The sequence below is a fragment of the Cuculus canorus genome, chromosome 6 (assembly GCF_017976375.1).
Source record: "Cuculus canorus isolate bCucCan1 chromosome 6, bCucCan1.pri, whole genome shotgun sequence".
Classification (NCBI taxonomy): domain Eukaryota; kingdom Metazoa; phylum Chordata; class Aves; order Cuculiformes; family Cuculidae; genus Cuculus; species Cuculus canorus.
In genome coordinates, this window is record NC_071406.1 from 7,403,169 (window position 1) to 7,427,612 (window position 24,444).

The window sequence follows — 24,444 nt, forward strand, 5'->3', positions numbered from 1 at the left end:
TCCTAATGTTCACAAGTTCTGCACTTCATAACTTTACTGATTTGTCTGCCCTATGAATGAATTGTGCTGTAGTTCCCTGAGTTTGCCTGATTCCCCCTTTTAAGTGTTAGGATCATCTACCACTAGCCAGTCCTGAGATACTAAAGCAATTTTAGAATAGAAGTTACTAGATTTAATAGTTCAGGTATTTCATCCTTGATTTCTTTTAAAATACTTAAGAAAATATTAGAGTTTTCCTTTTTGTTTTTTATTTTGCTTATAAAACTGTAGCTGAGCGCGTTTTCTGAGTGAAAAGCTAGGTCTCTACACCGAACCTTATATGTCTAGTTTGTCTGAGAAAACTGAAGTTCCAGAGCTTGTGATCTAGAGATGTGGGAGGGTTGATGTGATGCATATTATAAAACATTAAGGACACAGAAACAAATGAAAGATTCTAGTTAGACAAAACATACACTCATCTTTCTCGCAGTTCTTAGAACTTCTAGATCTGCAGTGGGTAGAACAACGGATGCAAGCTGGTCTTTTGCTACACTGACTAAAAAAAAAGTCTATTTTTATTTGTTGACATTACCACAGTGATGTATGTAATTGATCTGTCTCAAAACAAGATATAAATGACCACCACTGCCAAAGTTGTCATACGTAAGTAAGGTATTGATTCTCGGTATAATTATCACTTTAGCAAATCAATAGAAGACATTTTGGTGAAATTAATTGCTTTCTCTGGTTTGTTTCATCACTGTTCATTCTGATTTTCTATACAACCAAAATAAATCTTTCGTAGGGTTAATATACCTTTCATAATGCCTTCTGAAGCTTTGGCTATCATAAAATAGTGCTGCAAGTGTTAATGCAGACTGTACATGGATTCTTATCACTGCTGTTTAGTCAGAAATGATGACAGATCTTTGATTCTTCAGGGTATGATCCTTTGTGTGATCATTAAAAAGCACATATTTACAGTAATCTAAGTAAACTTAAAGGGTTTGGGGAAAAACTAGGTAAGTGTTGCTTTTAAAGAAAAAATCTGAGCTCTTAAAGCTTCTTTCTGAAGTGCATGTTCTTAGGTAATCATATCTTTAGCACCAAATATTTCACCTGAGGTGATTTTCTTACTTTCCATGAGCTCCAAAGTAATCAGTTACAGGAGCTGTAGGTTATATGTGCGCAGCAGATGGCAAGGCACATCTTTGAAAGTTTGTAGTCCATGTTAAAATAGTAACATAGATAAGGTAAATGCAAAGGACTGGAGCATGAAGTTGATAATGAGGAGAATATTTGGGTAATGTGACTAAGCACATTATTTCACCTTTCCAGGGAGCAATGTGTGAAAGGTTTAGTAATGCACAACATGTTGCTGGCTTGTATTGTGCTCACAGTAGTTGTTACATATGTTTTTATACTAGACATTGTTCACTGGATGTGGACTTCTTTAATTATTCATGTCTTCTGTTATTATTAAGCATTAAGTTCTTTAATTATTCACCACAAGGAAAAAATATAAACAAACCATTGTACATATACTGGTAGATAGTGCTTTCTGTGTTGCTGTGCTGCTTTTTTAAGATAGATCTGCATCATCAGTTTTAACCTTATTAGTGACTGATGCAGAAACATGTTTTATGGTAGTATTGCTATGTACCGATGAATCATACGTGCCGCCTCAAATTCAGATTTGTGCTTCTGAAAAAGCATGATTTTTATTCAGTGCTTCTGTGAAAGAATCTTGTCATAAGAGAGTTCAACAGACAGTTAATTATGTTAACTTTTCATTCTCATATTGTCACTAACAAAAAGCTGTATTGCAAGCTGATAGAAGTATATAATTTTCTCTGCTTTTACAGAATAGAAAACCATCGCAGAAGATGAGTCAGAAATTTTCTTTAGGGGTGAATCACAGAACTGAGTGTCGAACGGGTTTGTTGGGTCCACCAATTCCTGCAGCACGCTTGTTTAAGGCTGGCTGTACAGAAATGTTTACTGGTTGTTTTTTTTGCTAGCAGTCTTGAAGTACCTGAATCAACTTTTAAAGGAAAAAAAAAAACAACAAACCTTTCTGGAAAATAGTGTGACGTTGAAGTGATTATGACTCTCCCAACAATTAGAGCTGAAACACTTCTTTTGGCTCAGCTGAGAGATGAAGTGGGTATTTAGCAGAGCTTTTTGTCTTTTCTGTGAAATGCATCCCTTGGGGTGTACAGGAGAAGGCAGAGGCTTTCCTCCTCCTGTTAACAAATGTTAAGTGACAGACATGCATCAGAGCGCCTTGATACAGATCATTATCCTTGTATCCGCTGTTGAATGTTCCAGAAGCCCCAGTAAGAGTGGTGTTTCTTTAAAGAATCCATGTATAAAAATGAGGGGGAAAAAAAGCCATAGTTGATAATGAAGTCATGCTTTGATGATATAGAATGTCTGGTTTGCAGAAGAAATGCATGTATCCTTTCTCTACAGCTGGTTATTTCATTGATGTTCAAGTAGTATCGCTCTTAATCTTTGGATAGGTTAGGTTCTAGAAGGTCGTTAGCCAGAAGTCTGTATCAGGCGGAGGTGTAGCAGCACTGGGCTTGTCTCTGGTTAGATTAGTACCTTGAGGGCATGACTTGATAGGAATCTAGGGAGAAAATATCCTGTCTTTCTGCTGCTAGAACCAGACTTACCTGAGAATTGGGCTTTCTGTACCTTGATCGTGCTGTTAGGAGCACAATTGTAGTCTCTCTCCAGCTGTGGAGTTCTTCTTGCTGTGTAAATCACTTGCACTCATCCACTGTCTAATATCAGGTGTTCACACTGTTGAATTAGATGTTTTTGACACCTGAGTTGAAACCATGTTCATATAGAAGTCCTTAAGTGTATGTATACATGCACACACCTCTATGCTTCCAGTTAGAATTGTTTTTTCTATACATGGACGATAATATTTCTAGGGCTTTGTATGCGGGACAAAGGCTAACTTACAAGAACATGCTGCTTAAAATAGAATCTCTAGCAGGTAGGTAATTTAATAGAAAATAAACAAAAATCCGTAACAATGATAAATATAGCCCTTATGCCTCAACTTCGAGTGTTGCTTAATATTTTAGATTTAAATTCACTCCCCTCCCCGCATTGTCCTCTAGAATGGTACGTCAAAACAGCTGTGGTTACGCACCACTTCATTGTAGAAGTGGTAATAGATGCCCAAGAAGGTATGCACACAAGTTTCTGATGTTACCCTGTTCGGTACTTGCACAATTACAGTCTCATGGTACACGACCACAGGCTTGTCTACAGTATTTTCTTTGTAGTTCTCTGCCTGTGATGCATACCTTGATAGATATGCCTATAATTCATCATGTAACCAAAAAAAACCCCACTTTCTTTCTGTCTGAATATCATTAGTCTGGTGATGCCAGATAGTTTTCCCAGGATTCTACAACAGTTTAGTTGATTTTCACAGCAATCATGTTTGGGTTTGTTCTCTTTTATTTGTGGGGGGATGGGTGGTGTAGGTGCAGGGGATTGTCTTGGTTTTTTGGGTTGGGGTATTTTTAGGTTTGGGGCGGGTTGTCCAGTTGCAGACATTTTCTGCCAACCATACTGACAGTGCCAATTTTTCGGTCCACCTTATTTTTGCAGTGCTCTCTAGTCCTCTTTTTGTTCATTTTTTTTCTAGTGTAAATGTCTAGTCTAAATCTGCCCCTCTCCGATTTATACCCACCGCCCCTGGTCCTATCACTACAAGCTTTTGTAAAAAGTCCCTCCCTGGTTTTCTTGTAGCCCCTTCAGGTACTGGAATGTTTCAAGACAGAGTGATTATTATTGTTCCATGAATCCTTTTTTCTGTAGTGTATTGCAGACTTCTTTTAAATATTAAATGTTGGTTTTGCTTTGTTTCCCTTAGGTTCATCATAGCTTGTGCATTCCAGAAAATGAATACACCTGAATCGCCTTCCTCAGAAAATGTTGATGCTAAGCTGTCCTTTCTACCAGAAAGACTGAGAAAGAAACTGCTTGCTTTTCAGGAGAAAGGCATCATATTTGCACTTCAGAGACATGGCAGGTAAAATCCTTACTGTTTCATATGCTAAAAAGTCTTTTATGAAGATTGTGTAATACCAGCGAGTCTTGGGTGAATCTCATTACATACATTTTTTTGTAAACTAAAAGGTAACGTGGTTTAAGATGAGGGATTTTGTTTTTTTCCTTAGAGGATGAAGAAATGTTTAATAATGTGTTATGTGAAAGAGAATTGTAGTGTCAAAGATCTCACGTAAGAGAAGGTCGATATCAGTTGGACCATCCTTTTTGTCATGTTAATAGAAAATTCTTAAAATAAGTTAATTCACATTTGTTTCGTTCTTAATGGCATGGTAGAGCTGTTAAAGAGAATGACTAACAGATCTTGATGCATCTGTGTGGTATTCTATTTTAAACTTGGTACAATTCTGGCATGTAATCAGGGTGTTCTGGAATTCACTGAGCTGCAGGAGCAGAGCAGAAGAAGCCTTGCAGAGTGCTCAGTTAGCAAGGACAGCAACTGATAGAGCAAGCGTTCAACAATTAAGTACCTGATAAATCAGAAAAATAGTTTATGCAACAGGGGCTGGAAATATTTTGCTGAGTTAGAGCCTCTTACTGAATTACATGGGAAGAGAAATGCCATGTCCACATTTATAAATTCTAGTAAATTTAAGCAATTGCAGCCTAGAGGCATGAAACTGCTGTAGTTGCTCTGGAATATGATGACATTTTCAAAGTCTGGCACAAGTGAAATTATTTTAGGTTAGGTTTTAGAGAAGGATGAAGTTAGTTTATAATAATTTCATCATCTTGCTGGGAACAAGAGGCTTAGGGTGTAACAGGGTTGCTTGCTGAGTTGCGTGATTTATTGCAGGACACAAGAAATATCATGGAATCATTTGGTTGGAAAAGCACTTTGAGATCGTTTAATCCAACTGTACCTGTCCACCACTAAACCGTATTCCTGAGCACTTCATCTACCTGTCTTTTAAGTACTTCCAGGGACGGTGACTCGGCCGCCTCCCTGGACAGCCTCTGCCAGTGCCTGACAACCCTTTTGGTTAAGAAGTCCTTCCTGATGTCCTGTCTGAACTTCCTCTGGTGCAACTTGAAGTCGTTTCCTCTTGTCCTAAGCATCTCTTTCTGTATAGGTGAAAAATTGGAAAGGAAATGTTTATCATCAGTTCTTTCAATTTTACAGAACTGCTTTAATTCTAGTCATTTGGCCAAAAACCTTTGGCAATTATAACATTGCTACCTTCAGGAAATGAAGTAAGCCATCTATTTTGTGCTGCCAGGCTAGGCAGAAGAGTAAAAAGATGATCACAGTCATTCACTTGGAAGCTTGAGACTTAAAAAGCTTTATGCTGTGTTGGCATTAACGTCTTTGTGTCCACTGGTCATATTAGGTACTTTCCTGCTGTGCAGTGTCGCTGTGAGAATTAATGCATACTGTTTTAATGGATCATTAAGACTTTGATAATGTAGCCTTTACTGTCTGTTCTAGAGTTGAATTTAATAAGTCCAAAGCCCTTGGCTGCTATTTCTCAGTTGATGTGATTCTAATAAGGGGAAGTGAGGTTTTTATAGTCTGCAATTGAGATGCATTTTTATATACAAGTAGAGGAATAACAGAACGCATTAAATGTGTATAGTTTCCTTAATGTTAGTTAGTGTAGGCTAGTGGATGTGTTTGAAAGTAGAATTATCTTTTGTAGTCTGTTATGTAGTGATTCCTTAGGAAGCAGCCTAACTCTAGGACTAGGTAAATTTTAATCTAATAGTGCTTTCTTCTTTTTGTTTGAGAAGTAGCAATTACCTGCAATAAAAGTTTGGAATACCTAGGCTAAGGACTCCCCATCAATGAGCGAATTCTGTTATTTTCATTAGGGTTGTGGGCTTTATGGTGTTTTCTTTTCTTTTGAAGCCTTTCACTAACAGAAGACTGTTGAGTAATGTGGCACGCGTGTGGAAGTATTTTCATCATGATTGCAAGAAATCTCATTTCTTGGCATAGCAAATTCTGTGTTAGCTAGGTCAGGTTGAGAAAGTGTGTGCACGCTCTCAGCCAGCCTCTATATACAGTAAAATGGGTTAAGTCAAACTTTTCTGAGGAGTAATTTTTTTTAATCTGTCCCTTGCCCAGGCAGATGTAATTTTCTTCCTGCCCCAAAGCAGAGAATAAGGGTCTCTCCTGCTTGTAGCTGAATTTTCTTATTAGTTTCTTATCAGTTTGAGCCCTTGGCTCACCCAGGTCTTTCCCTTTTGTGTTCTCCTTAATGATTTAAGCCTCTTTCAGTGTTCCCAATGGTATATTTTGGCAGGATCTGTTACTTTTCCATAAAAGTGTCTTTTCTAATCTAAAAAATATATAAACGTAGGACTTGAAGTAAGCAATATATGTCTCAGCTCGTCTTTTTCCTTTGCTTAAGGCTATGCACTGCCTTTGCAGTCATCACTTAATCCATGCTTTGCTGTAGTGGCAGGGAACCGGTGAGAGAAAGTGCTCTATTGTTAGCTGAAGAGATTCACTTAATATCATCTTAGGTCAGACAAGAACCCAGCAGGAAAAGGAACTTATTATTAGAAGAGACTCTTATTTCTTGTATGGAAGGGGCTAGAGGCAACCTATTAATTCCCTATTAAATTGAAAACCAGGCAAAATGATGCCAAATTAATTCATTTTGCATGTTAGAAAATGAAATTCCTTTCACTATTTTTTGTTATGTCTAAGGATGTTCCTGTTAATGTTTCTTTTTTACTTTAATTTGCACCTTTGTGACTTGAAACGTCGTGTCGTCAACAAATGTCTCCGTCATTTGTAGATCTTCAGGTTAGAGAACTAGGAATAAAAATAATTACAGCTTTTCAATGGGATTTCTGTCTCTAGAGTCAGTAGATTCTGGTTAGATAGTTTGAAAGAGATGTTTGAAACAAGGCATAAATGTCTTGTTAGAGAAAGAAATAAATCTTTTATTCCAACATATTCAGCAATTCATTTTAAATGTGTGAAATCATTAGTATTTTGTCATAAATTCCAGTCCTTAAACCCTGCATCATAATACATGAGCAGTTGTATCCAGTCTTAGAAAACAAAGCTGAAAAGTAATCCTTGGAGAAAGGGAATGGAATGGCTGTTTAATGAGTATGTTGAGAATCAAACAGTGAATACATTTCAGCGATGAAGTATAGAGTAGCTCTGTAAGTACTGTGTTGTTAAAGAAAGGTTTCCTTTTTAAACCTGTTGGTTTGTAATGTTTCAGAGTACATTTTACATCTAGAAGTGCCAAAGGGGGGAGAGCGAGAGAGATGTGATTAAATGAAGATGCTAGCTCACAGAATGAGGTTCAAATGCAGGAAGTATGAATGAGAGATCGAGGCCAAATTCTGCAGAGCTTTCATGGCCAGGAAGGCTTGTTTGGAAATGATGCTGGAGGAACTGGGAAGCAATTCAAATGGAACAAAAAATGCATTGTCAGTAAGTGAATGCAGAATGTCGTTCAGGAGAGGAACTGTGTGGGGTTCAAAAAAAAAAGGTGTAAGAACAGAAATAAGCAGTGCTAGTAATCTGAGAAATTACCTGGCCTTAAATTGAATTTCTAGCAGCAGGAATAGAGGTGGAAAACCAGATTTTTAGAAATGCAGGATGCAATTTGTTAGAATAGAAGAACCAAACCAAGTGAGATAAAGGCTCCAAGTGTAGGTAATAGGTTATCAACAGTTATCAACAGTGATGGAAAGGATTTCAGTGTTAGCTGTGTGCAATGAAAGTTTGCAGTGGGAGAATCCACAATGAAAACGCATTTAAGTGTCAGGGAGAGGACAGAATGGAAGTAATCAGTTTTGAATATATGAGACAAGCTGCTTTAATATGAGTGAGAAAAAGTAAGGTCTCAAACAAATATGAGTCAAATTGTGACTGACTTAATGGAAGTTAGAAGGAGAGGAAGAATGTGGGCAGAAGAGGGAAAACTACCTCAAAGGTAGCCAGGTAAACAATTTAAATCCATGTGCTTTATGATGTCTTTGTGCTGCATTGAATAGGGGACAATTTACAAGACATAAACTAATGTAGAAAAGATCAGAATCGCTTAGTTTGGAGATACATGTCAGAAAAGAAGCAGGATATTCTGTCAACAATTAAGTGGGTGGTAGTTTTTGAAGTATTTGAAAGGTACAAAAGTATTTTGAAGTATTGGTATGGAGTAGGAACCAAGTGTAGGGGGAAGCTGAAAACTGGATTTGAGAGCTTGGGGTAGTGGAGGGAAAAGACGTTGAATCTGGTAACTATTGCAGATGGAGAGACCAGTGATGAGATTTCTTTTCTAGGTAATTCTTTTCCCTGTTCCCTGATCCAGTCACCTTTAAAGGAGGACGACATGAAGAGATTAGTAGTTCTGCAGCTCTTGCAGTGCAGAGCACTGCAGGGAGACAGTCGCTTGGGAAAGCAGAGTTTATTGGAAAAGTGATGATAAGTCTTTGAGTTTCACTGGAAGTCCTTAGACAAGGTAATAAGCAAGAGCTACTGTTGATCACAGGTGTTGTGGTCATGACAGCTAATATCGAGGTTAAGTTTTGTAGCCTAGGTTGTCAGCAGTTGAAATTAGTTGATGTTATTCCAACTGTTCAAATTAACTGAGGTCAATTTTTCTTGCACTGGCTCAGCTGGTGAAGCAGTTTGTCTCGGAAGCCAGTGACCAAATGGGTTTTCACTATCGCTGGTAGGTATCTCCTCAACCAGAATTTGTGTCTGTTAAATTCATGTATCCTAAGGACCTATTGAAGTGTCTGAGTTTATCCTTCAACTCAGCTGCTTTGATATGTGTTATTTCATGCATCTTTGTCAAAGCTAAAATACTAGAATAAGATGACATATGTGCTCTCATAGCTTTCAAATTTTAATAAAGCCTTTTAGATGTTTTTTTCAGTTACAGGTTGACGATTGTTGGAGAAAAGCATAAAAGAGCACAACTGTTCCCCTCGACACTCGTTTAGTGGATCATTAACACTGCAGGTCTGGCAATTCAGTGCATTTTACATTAGGTTAAGGGTTGATTTTTTTTTTTTAATGATCTGGGTTTTTTTCTAAAACACTCAGTGTAGTTCAAGAGCAAGGGTGTCATCTAGCTTAAGTCTTCTGGGGCTCTATTTTTGGTGAAATAACCTTGATTATTTTTGCAAGGAAGTCAGCTCTCTTTGTTCTAGTTTTAGGACTGCGTGCTGTGATTACTAACACACAAATGTAATGGTTGCTTGCGCAGTTTTATATAAAAATGTACTAAATTCAGATTCCTTAAATAACCCTTGGTTAAGATGTTAGTGCTAAAGTGTTGGCTTGTGAGTAGGAGGTAAATTATATGTTGTAGCGTTATATAAAACTGACTCACATGAGTAGGTGAGAATCCCAAGAATATCAGGACACCCACACTAGTGAAAAAAAGATGCCAGCTTCCTCTGTACAACATGTTCCAAAGGCAGCATTAACAAATCCAGCTTTAATTTAAGTAGTAACAAATTTTTTTCAGTATTTTAAGAATTGAATTGCTACTGCTTTGACTGCCTTGGAAAATGCACTTAAAAGTGAAGGAATTTGTTCTGAACAAGTTACCTGTTCCATTTTTTTTCCTGTATAAATAGTGGTTGAAAACTAATCAGAAAGTTCAATTCGGTTCACGAGCAAGCAGTAGTTGTATTGGATTGCTCTGCCCTTTAGCTTTTAATCCTCCATGTAGGGAAGCAGAACTGTCCGGTTTTGAGAGTATAATTGCAAAATATTTCTGTAGTTACAAGAAACCCCTAGCGCTGACTGTATGACTTGGCAGAATTCTTGGTTATATAGACCTTAGATACATACCAGTGTGGTGTTAATTGGTATTCTTAGAAGAGAAAAACTCAAAATTAGCAAAGATATCTTGCTAAACTAGTCATAATTAATATAAGAAACTTTAACCATATTGTTTGCTTGGTTAATATTGCTATGGTTTTGAAAAGGTTGGCCTGAAAGTAACCCAGACACACAGAAATAGAAATTATTTACATTTAAACATTTCTTTCCTTCCCTGAAACTCATTTTATAGAACTGTTTTAGTATTATCTTTGTCCTGATGCAGATTGTTTTAGTGTGGCCATATGACGAAAGCCACGTGAGCTTAGTCTCAGATTCCTTCTGCTTTTCCAAACAACTTGTCCGCATAAAATTTGAAGGTCTGCTTCTCCTTCTGCTTTGTGAAGTTGGTTCCAATCTTCTTGACTTTAACACAACCAGGAGCTCTTTCTGTGATCTTTGAAGTTTGAGAAATTATATTTTCTGACCTTCCAGAGGCAGAACTTGGCTAACTGGAGCTTTCATAGGGTTAGGTTTGGGGTTTCTTCCTTAGTTCCTTCACCTCTTAACTTCTAGCTTCTGTAGGAAGAATCTGTAAGTGCACCTTTGCTTGGTGCTTTATACCTTTACCAGACTGTTCTGATAGTGAATGTTCATGAATATCTGCTTCTGGGGTTCTGACTCATCCAGCTTGGTGTGGTCCCTTAAATTGCGTGGTTCTTCACATTCAGAAGAAAGCTTCAAACACCGTGATGGGTTTGTTTAGAACCTGAGGTGCTTGCGTTTGTTCTTTTGTGTGCGAATGTGTGGTTTTGGACCTCTGTGCAGCTGAGGTGGACCAATGCAGCAGACTTCTTGCTGTCTTCTCTGTATGCATATTCACTTACCGGGATACATTCTCACATAAAGCTTCCTGTTCTGCCTTTTATGTTTGCTTTTAGTTTTATTTTAAAGGTAATACATCTCAAAATGAAAGGGTTGTTGAATCCTAGTGGAGATCAGACTACGTGGTTCCCTTTTACTTTTCAAAGACGCTACTGTGCCTGAAGCCCATTGCTAACCCTGCAACTGCGAAAGCCTTAGGAGTAGTAGGAAGGCTGTAGCAGCATGTGCATCGCGTCTCAATGACATTCTGATACTTTCTGTTAGGAAAAAATAGCAAATTTCCTTCATAAATGGATAGAGATTCAAATGCTGGGTACAGGATTCACTGTGAAGAAGGGAAACATTTAAAAATGAATGGGAACAAATCTGAAGAGATTTCCCATTGACTGTGGTGCTTATTTCATGGTTGGACCTTGCTGCTGAGTGTAATGGAGATATCTAAAATGATTTCTTTTTTTTCTCTGCTTTTCTGAAACTTCTGACCATGTGGACTGAACTTGTAACAGGATATGAAACTGCGTATCATAGCTCTGATTTATATTCTTGGATAGAGCTATTATTAAGGTGTCATATGAACAGATGGGATATGAACGATGAAGCTCAGATTGGGTAACTACCAGTTGAGAGGAAATGACTAATTGGACTTCAGAGAACAAGAAGTCTGTCTTCTTGCAGTCAAAATACATGAAGCAAAAATACGTATTTGTCCCTTCAGTGTAGCTGAGGATCTGTTTCTTCTGCTTTGACAGCATGGAACCTTTATGTTCATGTTGGCAGCTTGTCTGACTGCAGTAATATAGAACATGCTGAAGTTTGTTTTAAATAGACACTGCATATTTTTAAGATTATGTAAAGTATTGCTTCTTAACAGCCTAATTCAACTATTAGGTATCTTATGAGGTCTGTGGGAGCTAGGCTATAATGATGGGGAAGTTCTTTATGTTTCAAATCCAATTGTTGCTATTATAAACTGGTAATACTTGATTTCCCTCTCAGTGATATAAGCTATTTTTCATTGCCCTAGAGTCTAATAAAAAAGTCTTTGGACTGCTTCTGTTTTCTGATTATAATTAAGCAGGCATTTTTAAGGTTCTTATTCTAAAACTGTGAAAACTACAGAAGATGAATGCTTTAAAATGCATCAAGTCATACAATAATTTGAATATCCTCAATTTCCACTTAGATTAGTTTGATTAAGTTCTACCTGTATCATAGTCTTCTTGTGTGTCATGTCAGAACTTTCATCAAGTGTGTCAATAATGTTAATTAGTTGACATAAATCAGCAATTTTAAACCTTAGCATTTAAGGAATTTGAGTATGAAGGATGTGGCTCAAAGCAGTGATTCATGTTGGTAACTGTGTCATAACAGAGGACTTAACACATTCAGATGCTGTAACTGGAGCTTTGAAAACAATCTTGTTTACCTGGTTCATATCAGTCTGTAATGTGTCTGAGTGTTTAAATGACTAAAAAATGTATGGGTTGCAAGCATAGGAAGAAAATCCAAACTGTGTATGACAAAGCTGTTTTATCATTGTGTGGGAGAAAAGAATGAATGCTTAATAACAAAATACCTTCATAGATGTGTATCTTTTAAGCATATGGGTATTTCATGGAATCATAGAATACAATCATAGAATTGTTTGGCTGGGAAAGACCTTTGAGATCATTGAGTCAAACCATACCTGCCTGCTACTAAACCATATCCCTGAGCACCTCATCTACCTGTCTTTTAAACATCTCCAGGGATGGGGACTTAACCACCTCCCTGTGGTTAAATGCTTGAGCACCCTTTTGGTGAAGAAATCCTTCCTGATGCCAGTTTGAACATCTTCTGGTGCAGCTTATGGCCATTTCCTCTAGTCCTATTGCTTGTCACAAGAGACAGGCACCCTCCTCTCTACAATCTCCTTTCAGGCAGTTGTAGAGAGCCATAAGGTCTCCCCTCAGCCTCCTTTTCTCCAGGCTAAACAACCCCAGTTCCCTCAGCCGCTCCTTGTAAGTCTTGTTCTCCAGACCCTTCACCAGCTCCTTTGCTCTTCTCTGGACACGCTCCAGCACCTCAGTGTCCTCCTTGTATTGAGGAGCCCAAATCTCTGTTGGTACTGCGGAAACCAGGGAGATAAAACTGTCTTTACTGTGATTATCTTTTAAGAGTGCTTATGTTATGGGTAAAATGATGGCAGTTACTTTGTACAAAAACATGAGTTTCTATAAACATTTCAAAGCCAGCAACTTTGTCTCTGCTACATAAAAAGTTTCTTTTCAGGCATATTAAGTAGAAGTTACTAGAGGTGGAAACAGAAGATACTCTGCAGCAGCAAAAATTCTTATGAGCACAGTCTGAAAAGGAGTGCAAAAAGAAAAGCAGAGCAACTTCTTAGTCTTTGTCACCTATTCCAGTAATCAAAGTTTAAGTGGCTACGGTTCAGTCTAATGAAAAACAGTCTGTTCCTGTAGTTGACATATTTTTAAAGCTTTTTATTTTAATTGCTCTTCAGCTTCTAACTGTCAGAGCAATTTGTAAATCACTAAATTTCTTCATTTCAACTTGCTATCCTGAAAAAAGAATAAGGGTCCAAATAGTTCACATTTGCCAAAGAACAGCGCAGTAGGATCTTATGTATTCTCACTTTCCTTTCTGCGTGTCTGAACTGGCATATTTAGCACTTCATTATTTATGCAATTCTACTAAAATATCAGTTGATATGCTGAGAAATCCTGTATTTGTCAGCACAAGTTGGCAAGGAACATTTGTACCCCTGTCCTCTTCACCACATTTCCTTACTAACAAATGCTACTTGGATACAATGTTCTCCTGGTTATTGCTAAATCTGTACATTTGCTCTGACATCTAAATATACCATATTGTTGAAGAAGGTCTTTGGTTTATTCTTGAATGCCTCAGCTCTGTAGTTAATTGCTATAGTTTTATTTGTTCTCTTCATTTCTGTAAGGAGTTTAAAACTCCCTGCAATACCAGATCATTGGGCGTTCCAATTGATTTCAGGCTTAAAACTCTTCTTAGACACTATTAATGTACTGAAAGCAGTTGGCCTCTGAAAGAGTCTGCAAAAGAAAAAACTTGTTTGTAAACTTCAGTTCAAGCAATTAACAATGAGCATTAAATGAAAAATAAATCAGTCTTTGAAGGGAGCCAAAACTGACATTGTTTTAAAATTGGAGTTGTGTATTAGTTGTCTGCAAATAAATGTCTTTGCCCAGATGCAAATCACAGGCAGTAAGGCCCCACAATCATTCTTTGCCACTAAAAAAATTATTCTTTTCCAGCCTTTTGTCCTTTGTAAGTCTGCGCGTACTTAGGAGATCCATTTTGTTGTGTTTTCTACCTTTGTTTTCACCACTTCATCCCTAACAATTTGGGGGTAGGGGGCCATGTTTACAAAATTATTGTAATTAGATAGCTTGTTTCTTATAAAAAAATTATAAGATATATTTTGAAATTTTTCACATTACTTGAAAGAAACTGATTACTGTGTTTCTCCAAATTCCAAACATTTATCTCACACGTAATGTCTGGAAAGTGCCAGTATAGGTTTTCTGCTGAGATTTCTAGTTTGACCACAGAAATGTCCTTTGCAGCCCTGTGGCAAGATGCATGTAATTAGACATAATGAGTATTCCAAGTTAATGGTGTTGCTATGGGCATCAGTCGTTAGTGTGAAATGATTGGCTTTGTGCAGTAAAGGTGGCTTCTGTCATCATTTTGTGTAGCTACACTAACTTCAGAGTGCCTACCATGTGAAAAAAAGCAGTTCGATTTTACTTTAAAGGGGTTTTGGTGTCAAAATAAAGAATACATCTACCTTGGTGTGTGAAAATTTATTATCGACATGAAGATTTGGAAGATCTTTTCCACTTTTTCCTGGAAGGAATATTGTGTTTGAGTTACATGGCACCATTGGTGCGTATCTAGTGATGTAGCACAGGAAGAGAAGCTTCAGTTTCCTTGGAAGAGTCTGTGGCTGGGAAAAGACTGTGAAGAAGAATTCATCCAGAGCAATTCATCAAGACTAGTTTGCTTCCATGACTGAAAGCTACTGGGCTTAATCGGTGAAAAGAGGGGGAAAATGAGCAGAGTGGTCTGTGAAGTTTGTTCCCTTCTGGAGCTTGAAATATTCCATCAGATCCAAGAGTTGGCACTTCTTTCTGCCAACAAACACAAATCCTCAAGCAAAGTGATGGACTGCATAGAGCTGTCAGTCTGTTGCTGTCATTTAGCTTGAGCAACAGCACTCACTGCTGTATTTCTCAGCTAATGGTTTGACTAAGCCTTTTTGTGGCACTGTGACACTGACTGGGAATTACTATTCTGGTTTTCTTTTTACGACGATTTGGAAAATTATACAGTGCTTGAAAAACTTCCCAAATTACTTAATAGTTTGAGAATTCGTCTATTATAATTGCCAGTTACTTAGCTGCAGCCCAAGCATGTGATGCTATCGAACTCTGAGTTCTTACGGAGTTGCAGAAATTCACGCTTTGTGCCTGTTGCAGATCTTTCGTTGGAACTCCCATCATTGATTCTCGTCAGAACGTACTTGATAGATCTGTCTTTCCGTGCAGCCCAGGGTTGCTACAGGAGAAAAGGAAACCTTAAGTCATCACCTTGCTGTAAGACTAAGGGAGCAGGTTGTTTCCTTACCTCTATATGCACAGGTTTTGTTTGGGCCTTCCTCTTAACTTGTTAGTATGTATGAACTTGATGGAATGGTTTGGATTGGAAAGGATTTTAAAGATCATCCAGATCCACCCCCCTGCCATGGGCAGGGACACCTTCCACTGGATCAGGCTGCCCAGGGCCCCATCCAGCCTGGCCTTGAAAACCTCCAGGGATGGGGCAGCAACAGCTTCCCTGGGCAACCTGGGCCAGTGTCAGTGAATTTAGTAAATGTATTTTATCTACAAATTACTAGAAGTCTCTTGTAGTTCTTTAGGTACTACATTTTAATTGGATAAGTTTGATTAGGTTTTGGGTTTTTTTATTTGTTTTGTGGTGTTTTTTCCACCTCGGAGAAGTTTGTAAAGGAGTGGAAGTGAAAGTCTGTGAAATAGCTGAGAGCTGAGTTTGTAAAATAGCTCAGGGTCTGCATTTGGAAAGATGCAGCATCATCCATTTAACGGTTTAACTAGATCACCGTCAAATAATTTCCTTTGTCCTTATTCCAGTCTCCAAGATGTAGTGAAAAAGCTTGCAAGGGCTAGAAACACTTAAGTGCCCTAGACCCGACTTGACTTAAGAATGTATACAATAAATAACTGAAATAAACTAAATAACTTAAAATGCCTATTAGAAATTTGTACCAAAGATGGCATTCAATGTTTAGAAAAATAAAAATGGTGAACAGAATTTACTAGTTTTGGCTGGAGTCTTGGAATTGTTGTTATCTTTACATGGAGTAAATAATAACTTATGTAGTACAATTGGTGGGGGAGAGGATGTGTCTCTGTTTCAAAACAAACATGACAGCTCTGTAAAGCAGCTTTTTAAAATCTGTCATATAAATAATCATTAATCATGAAGCAGAAAAAACATTGCTGTTTCTGAAAGAGAAAAAAAAAATGAAGATACATGTCTTGCCTTGAAAATGTGTCTTAAGACTGCAATTAATATTTCACCAGACCAAAGCAGCAACTCCATTTCACAGTTCTTCAGTAATGCTAACAAACTGAATATACCTTTTTAGAATAACTGGCATACATGCTTTCAAATTCGTACTAATTTTACGTTTTGTAGTTGGTATCTATGGTATCTATAGGGATGAAGTCTACTTTTTTTCTTTCATTGATTCACTAAATACATAACTTAAGCTTACAGTAAACAATTTATAAGTGTTGCTTTATCTGTTGTATTTACTATGAATTTCTGCTTTTTCCCCTCTCTCTTCTTTCTTGTTTAGGTGCATGATTGCTGATGAGGTAAGTGATGTTCCTCTAACACCATTTCTCTTATTTTTGAATACTTTATGCAGCTGTGACTTTTTTTTGTTTGAGAGATATGGGCAGAAGGGTTGGTAATGAGAGAAGCCTAATTCCCGTCATGTTCAGCAGACATTCTGATAATATCTGAGCAGGGAAAAAAGATATGAAACCTGACATAAGCTTAAAAGAATCTTTGGGAGAACTTAGAAGGTTACTTTTAATTGTATTTGGGTAGGTGAGGCCTTCTCTGTTGTTAAAGATATTAACTCATTTCATTTTTTAAAAAAATTCTTTTTTTAGAGCTTTATAATTGGATAGCTGGCTATTTTTAATGGATTAGGAGACATTCCTGGCTCAAAGAAGTGCATTTTGAGCAGATATGCCTTCCCAAAGATTAATTTTCTTAAATGCACGGGTCAACTAGTAGTAGCGAAATTCATTATTTCCATACATTTGAAGTTTATATTTTCTGCCATGTTAAGGAAATTTGAGTCCAGCATTTCTTTCCTCAGATAAAACATTTCTGTGAGGGTATAATCTTTGTGGTGTATTGTCAGTTTAAAAGCTGATTGAAAAAGAGGTGATGTTTGGGGATCAATAAAGTCTCCCTATTCTAATATAGGCTTTCTTGACACACTGGAAGGAAAAGAGAGATGAATTACTGGGATTCAAGCATCTCCTCATAATATAAAAACCTCATTACAGCTGGAGATAAACTGTCCTGGCACAGAATGTGAAATTTCTGGAAACTATGGAGAATACAAAAGCATTCAGGGGAGGAGAAAAGGGAAGCTTGGGAAAAATCGGAATATCAGAAATAGCTCTTTGTTTATTAAAGCAAAGTTCCTCCTTGTGTCCCTCCTTGAATGAGAAAATGAACTGTGTATAATTATGTTAGCAATAAAAAGTACTGCAAGATGTTTTTATTACAAGGTAAATAATATGTATTTCATAATGACAATAGGTCTGGCACTGGAAGAAGTTATTGTGCAGCAGCACATATCTTGTGCTTGTTGACGTATCTCTAAAATAGTGTTGGTAAAAGAAAACATCACTTTTGTGAACTTCTATAGAAAAGTTATGTGTGAGAACTAGAGATTGTGTAATTACTGAACATATACCTGAGTTATGTGGTTATGTAAGGATTAGAGTAAAGTGATAATAGTATATTTTTGAAAAGTGTTCTAGAAATGTTGCCGTTCTTTCTTGGAGTGTGGGGTAGACCTTTTTTCCCAAAATTTCAATGTTTCCATGACTGAGAAAGATGTGTTTAAAACAAAAAATACGGCCATAGTATTTTCTGTGTTTTTTCTTGCCTCTCACATTCTTACAGTCTAGGCTGGTGATCAGCTGTGTGGGATCTGGACTCAGTTATGGGTGCACCCTTGCCAGGAGATTTGCCTTTTGTTTCCTGCTTGTTTCCACTCAGTTGTCTGGATCATGACCAGTGACTGGGCAGTGTGAGTTAGGGAGACAACAGTGGCAACAAACTAAAAATTAATGTGTTTTTTAACTTGGATTTGTTTTCAGCTGGCTCGAGCACTGCTGATAACACCAAGGTGGCTTGCGGGAAAATCTTCATGAAAACTTGGCAGTTTTTAATGAAAACTTAGCATCACAGTAGTTCTGATTATTTTTTTTTCTACTAATAGTATAAGTATTCATTGTGTTTATATATATAAATTCTATACCGGTAAAAACTCATGGTATCATTACTTGAATCCATTTAAACTCAGTACTGAGGGTGTAAGTAAGTTGGTCTTTTACGTCTGCACCATGAGCAGTTAGATAGCAGCAAATCAACTCAGAAATCCACTGGACACTGGGAAACCTGAACAGAGTAATTTAAGGCCAGTCTCTGTTTAGATGCGTAACAGGAGTCTGGAACTATCTCCTGCTGTGTGAACAGGTTGAGAAAATAACTGCATTCTTTCATTGAGGGGTTTATTTTTAAAATAACACCCTAAATTTTGTTTCTTTTATTCACCTGTTGCTATCTATATTCATAACTCATTAGATGGCAGTGTTCCTACCTCAAGGCATGTACTTTCTTGTTAAATATATATGCATGTATTGTGTCTTTACCTTTCATGTTGTCTGTAAACCTGAATGCCTCACTGGGTGGACCTTCCCGTTCTGTGTTACAGAATAAAGGGAGGCTGTCAGTTATGGGAAATGAAAGCAGTAGTTTCTTTGTTGGCACACTGGGCCAAAAGCAGAGTTCTCCGTATAGATCTGCCTTTGTTCTTCATTTGCCTACACAACATGGATCTCCCTTTATGTCAAGAAGACATCCCATGTTTTTCTTTCTTTTGCGAAGCCTTTATAAAATGTTTTTGTTACCTTAACAAGTTGGAGTTTGATCTTTATACTTTACCTTACTAAGGCTCCGAGCAGAAAATCTGAAATGAACGGAAATGCTGCTTTTAGCTGTAGTGAGCTCACCAGATATAACATATGGATTAATCAATTTGCGTGGAAGTATGTTATTTTATGAGAGATGATCTGTGGTAACGGATCGACTATGTAACTAGGTTTATTTCCGTTATATGATTGTGTCTTTAGAAAATATGTTTGTCTCTTCTGAATGGGATAGGCTCTCTGAGCAGAGGCTTCTATTTTTCATTCTTTTCTTTTCCTTTCTTCTCTTTTTCCAGATGGGGCTAGGTAAAACAATTCAAGCAATTGCCATTTCCTATTACTATAAAAGCGAATGGCCTCTCTTAATCGTAGTGCCTTCATCTCTGAGATACCCTTGGGTTGAAGAGATGGAGAAGTGGATTCCAGAACTCTCTCCGGATGATATTAGCATCATTCAGAACAAAACTGATACTGGGTGAGTAAATTTCGTTTTTCTTCTATAGAAAGGCTTGTTCATTTCTCCCTGCTCAAGCAGAGCCATGTAGAGCCAGTTACCCAGGACTGTGTCCAGGTGGCTTTTAATATCTCCGTGAGTGGAGACTCCTCAGAATCTGGGCAATCTGTGCCAGGGCTCAGTCACCCCTGCAGTTAAAAAAACCCATGTTTCCTGATGTTCAGAGGGAGCCTCCTTTGTTTTAGTCTTGCACCCATTGTCTCTGGTCCTGTCACTGGGCACCACTGGAAGGAGCCTGGTTCCATCCTCTTTACACCCTCCCTTCAGGTATTTATATACACTAACTAGATCCTCTCTGAGCCTTCTGATCGCTACCCAAGCAGTTGGTCGTTCTTCCCTCATAGGAGAGGTGCTCCAGTCCCTTAATAATCTTCATGGCCCTTTGTTGTACTCCAAGTCTCTCTTGTACCAAGGAGCCCAGAACTGGACAAGGTGCTCCAGGCGTGGCCTCCCCAGTGCTGAGTGACGGGGAAAGATCACCTCCCTCAACCTGCTGGCAGTACGTTGTCGAACGCAGCTGAAGGTACTGTTCACCACCTTTGCCACAGAGGCACAGTGCTGGCTCATCTTCGGCTTAGTGTCCACTGGGACCCCCAAGGTTCTTTTCTGCAAAGATGCTTTCCGGCATGGTGACCCTCAGCCTATTTTGGTGCTCATGGTTGCTTCTCCCAAGGTGCAGGACTGTGCATTTTGCCTCGTTGATCTTCATGAGGTTCCCATCAGCCCATTTCTCTAGCATGTCAAGGTCCCTCTGGATGGCAGCATGACCCCTTGGTGTATTTGCCATTCCTCCCAGTTTTGCATTATTATGTTTTGGTAGTTACTCATTGCCTTCAAAACTGAGAGGTCTGTTTTTTGCTAAGTAGCAAGGACTCGTCTGCTGAAAACTTCACCATGTCTCAGATTGAACATACACAGTTATTTCTCATCTCTGATGAATTAGCTTGTATTCATTAGCTTCTGTAAAACATTTTGAACACGTTCCTGGAAAACTTCTAGCATACACTACAAAATAAGGAAGTAATTACTGTTAAAATTCTATTTAGCGCACTGAAAAAATGTAGAAGTTAGAATAAGTAATCTCTAACCAAAAATGTCATCATGACCTAGGCTTTCTATCTTTAGACTTAATAGCATGAATTCATCAAAGAGAGACTACAAGCCTTGCGTGTTATTAGAATAACTCTCTTCTTACACTGAATTACAGGGTATTTTTTAGTCTGCTTTACTGTAAATGACTTGGTTGGTTTCATGGTGGTGTCTAGATGTTGTTCTAAAGCTTCTGGAAAAGGAAGGCTGATCTTCGTGTTGTCTAGGGTGGATTAGAAAGTGATTTGACCTCCAAGATGTGCAGATACAACAGAAGGCTGGAACCTTCTATGGGGTAACCAGAGAAGTCCAACTGAAAATGCGTTTTAAAAGCGTAATCAAGGGATGGTTACTGATAGTCCACGTTTAAGTTGGAGTACGAGAGCTGAAATAAAGATCTAATGAGCCTCCTTTAATTTATTTAGCTAAAATGCGTACAAACTTAATGCTTGTAGCACTGAATACAGAAAGGAGAAAGGTGAAAAAAAGGGCAAAAATAAACAGCAGACAGAATTCTGTTCGTTTTATCCTTTAAGATACTTAAAAGTAGTAGACCTTAACCATTATAACTTACTTTTGCTCAGCAACGAGGGGAGAGGAAAACTTGAGTTTCTGCTTGTTTAACTCCCAGGAGGCTTCCTAATGATAAGTGAGGTTGCTGTGGAACTAATTAATGTTTTAACATTAAAAAGTGTTTTATACATTTGCAAGAAAGTGCAAATGCAAAAATACAGCTGCCGAGCCTGGTTTAGCATTTTGTTAAGTTCTGCTTCCATATGTTCAGCTTTGATTTCTCTCAGATCAACATTTTGCTTTTCTTCAGAACTTCAGCAATGGAATTTACTGCTTGATTGTTGTTTGGCATCTTAATTTCAACAGGTTCAAATGTAACTAAGCGTCAGTTTAGGTTCTTATAATTTCTAACTTGGATGTTTCTTGGATAAATTGGTTCCACTATGAATAATTTCATTTGTAATTTTGTTAGTGCATCCTTCACAAAAGGGTAGGAGAAATCCTTGTGTTCCTAATTGCTCCGTTTATCTCTACAGTAGCAGCCAGGGTCTGTAGAGCATTGACCGCAGTGCCAGTGCTCCTACTACTGCCTCCTTTTCCATAGACAGAAATGTGAACGTGAAGGTGCACATACTTTCTTCCTCTTGAATACTTAAGGAAACTTCAACCAAGTTGGTTTTTTTGATCTGTCGCTACTGGAGAACAAATAAAAGCCGTGCCAGCAGAGAGCAGTAGTGTCTGACAGATGGGAAGACCAGCTATGACTCTCATTCTGGTCACTTGTGTGCTGACAGCTTTAGGAGCTCCTGTGCTGCTCAAAGCCTCCTGAAGGGCTGCAGTGCTCTCTAGTGATTTGAAAATCAGCTCATGCCTTGGGCCAATATGTCTTTAAATTTATTGTAACAACTTCCTTTCCACCTAAATATTAATTTTTCATCTTGGGCCTTGTTGATTTCAGGCTTCTAGGTTTTTTTTTTTTTTTTAATTTCGTGTTCTGTTCAAGCTAAAAAGCTGGGTAGAGAGCTCTGATAGGAATGTTTTTTTCAGGGGGTGAGGTTCAGCCCAGCCTGTGTTTTTACAGCACCCAAATACTTAGAGGCTGCCTGGTGGGTCACTTCTGCTGCTGGAAGGTGACTGCAGACAAAGCAGTAGATGACAAAGCATAGAGACATTGTTACTTCAAGTGTTTGAGTACTGTTTATAAAGTCTGCTCTTAATGATCTGACTTGTGTGTGTAACTATCCACAAAGTGGATTTGTCCTGTGTGATGCTGCTGGAAAGCAGCACAAGTTGAAGCAATGCAATCACATAAATGAACCTCCTTTTAAGTGCAATGTGTGTCTTGTGAAAGTCATTATGAAATGTGTGCGATTTAGAGGTGTGAGGTGCTAGACTGTTTTTAAATATCAAAAGCTATTATTGTTAGCCTGACAGCCCACTAATTATTCAATCCGAAACTGTCGTGCATAACTTCTGTAAAAATTAGATTGGTATAATTCCTTTGTTATTTTCATTTTCCTACAATGAAAATTTACTGAGAAAACTTCTGAATTTTCTCTTTTAGGAGAATATCGACAAGCAAAGTAACAATTCTGGGGTATGGCCTGTTGACTTCTGATGCACAGACTTTAGTAGACACTTTGTACAGGCAGAACTTTAAGGTAGTTGTGGTCGATGAATCACACTATATGAAATCCAGAAATGCTACTCGCAGCAGGATTTTGTTGCCGATTGTTCAGAAAGCTCTTAGAGCTATTCTTCTAACTGGAACTCCTGCTCTAGGAAGACCCGAAGAGGTATTTGACTTATGTTTTGGTTTGGGTTTTTTTGAGAATGATATCAGTAATAAATGAACAGGTTTTATAGCTTTCTTGAATGTATACAATTAGATGCATTGTGACATCAAACACTACACTAGCTGCGTTGGGAAGCACAAGTGTGATGAATTAAAGCATTGTCTTTTGGTTTGAGTTGATTGTATTGGTTTTTTACAAACTTGGTTCAAGCTCATGTACAGGTGACTTGAGACAGTGTTCTTTGTAAGAAATTAAACTCACATGTAACAGACTGTTGGGTGAGATAGAAAATAAAGAACCTAAATAGAGAACTGTCTGTTTCTACTGGATAGGAGTCTCCTTGGTAGACGAGAACTTGTATTATATCTTCTACATCATCTGATATAAGAAGTCCTTTGTTTATCACTGGTGTTTTGAATATTCCTAATGTTCACTTTTATTGCATAAGTGGAAAAAACACATCCTGTGCTTGTTGGGGTCCAGAAAGACAAATTTTCCTTTGAAGGAAGTTCAGCTTATGGAATTGGGGAAGAGTGGAGAGGAAACCAAAAGCCACTTGGGTTTTAGACTGAAGCAAATTAAACTGCCTTATTTCTACATTTGATGAATAAAATAGAACGTAAGAGTGGATTTGTATCCAGGGAGCATATTGGTTATTGAAATAATACTTTGCACTTTAGCTTCTTGTTATGTAAACAGCACTTATGCCAAGACCCTTTGGTAATTTAATTTGTTCGTATCCACTGTATGAGAAAGGGTTTGGTCTATTATGAGTGTTTGCTTAAAACCTTTAAAACAAATATTTATATCCATGGGCGTAGATAATTATGAAACTGTCTGCACAGGTACCAAAGACATTGCAACCAACCCTGGAAGAAGAAGGGAAGTTAGTGTGTTATCCTGTTATACAGTGCGTTGATACCAAGACCAGTAAGCAACATTGCTAAAGGTCTTCCAAGGAAATTACATACAAGCTCTCCTTGATCACAGTGATGGGGTAAAAATTCATGACCAGGTGGAAAACAATTTGAGGCATCTTCATAGGGATACTAATGTTCTGCCATGGCTTTTAGGCAGAGTGTAAACAGCTTTCCTTGTATCAGTTTTGTGCCATAAGCAAAATGTTTCTATGGAGTCTCTAAATGGAATGTTTAGAAAATGAAAAGCATGTTCGTTACAGGCAGTTTGTTCACCATAGGCCTATGTCAAAATAACATTTCACTTGGGTGAATAAATTGGTGTTATTTTTTCTTAATACTATTTTCCTATTCTTTAACTTCTGTCTTTACAAAAAGCCTGTGTAGAACAAAATTAGGCTGTAGTAGTTTTCTTTTTGGGAAGGTAACTCACGTGTGATTATGTGATACAGAAGCTTAAACGGTAGAAGTTTTGTATAGTAGACTTAAGAGGATGGCAGGGAAATGCATTTGGGAGACAACCTCCTATGTTGCTGTTGTTTCTGTGCTGCCCTCAACAGTGTGTCTTGGATCGAGTAGTGATCTTTGAATCTAGAAA

The 24,444-nt window shown here is 37.9% G+C and overlaps 1 protein-coding gene across 5 annotated transcripts in view; it reads left to right on the forward strand.

Moving 5' to 3' along the window:
* The window catches only part of ZRANB3 (zinc finger RANBP2-type containing 3), a 49,781-nt gene that overhangs the window by 1,727 nt on the left and 23,610 nt on the right, over positions 1–24,444 (forward strand). For 3 of the 5 annotated variants that reach the window (XM_054070758.1, XM_054070761.1, XM_054070760.1), the window contains exons 2-5: positions 3,884–4,042; positions 16,635–16,653; positions 19,314–19,492; positions 22,698–22,929. In XM_054070758.1, coding sequence (XP_053926733.1) covers positions 3,912–4,042; positions 16,635–16,653; positions 19,314–19,492; positions 22,698–22,929 — 561 coding nt within the window. In that variant the 5' untranslated portion in view covers positions 3,884–3,911. Of the gene's footprint in view, positions 1–665; positions 2,993–3,883; positions 4,043–16,634; positions 16,654–19,313; positions 19,493–22,697; positions 22,930–24,444 lie in introns of those variants that run through there. The other 2 variants (XM_054070759.1, XM_054070762.1) reach the window with 2 other exon arrangements.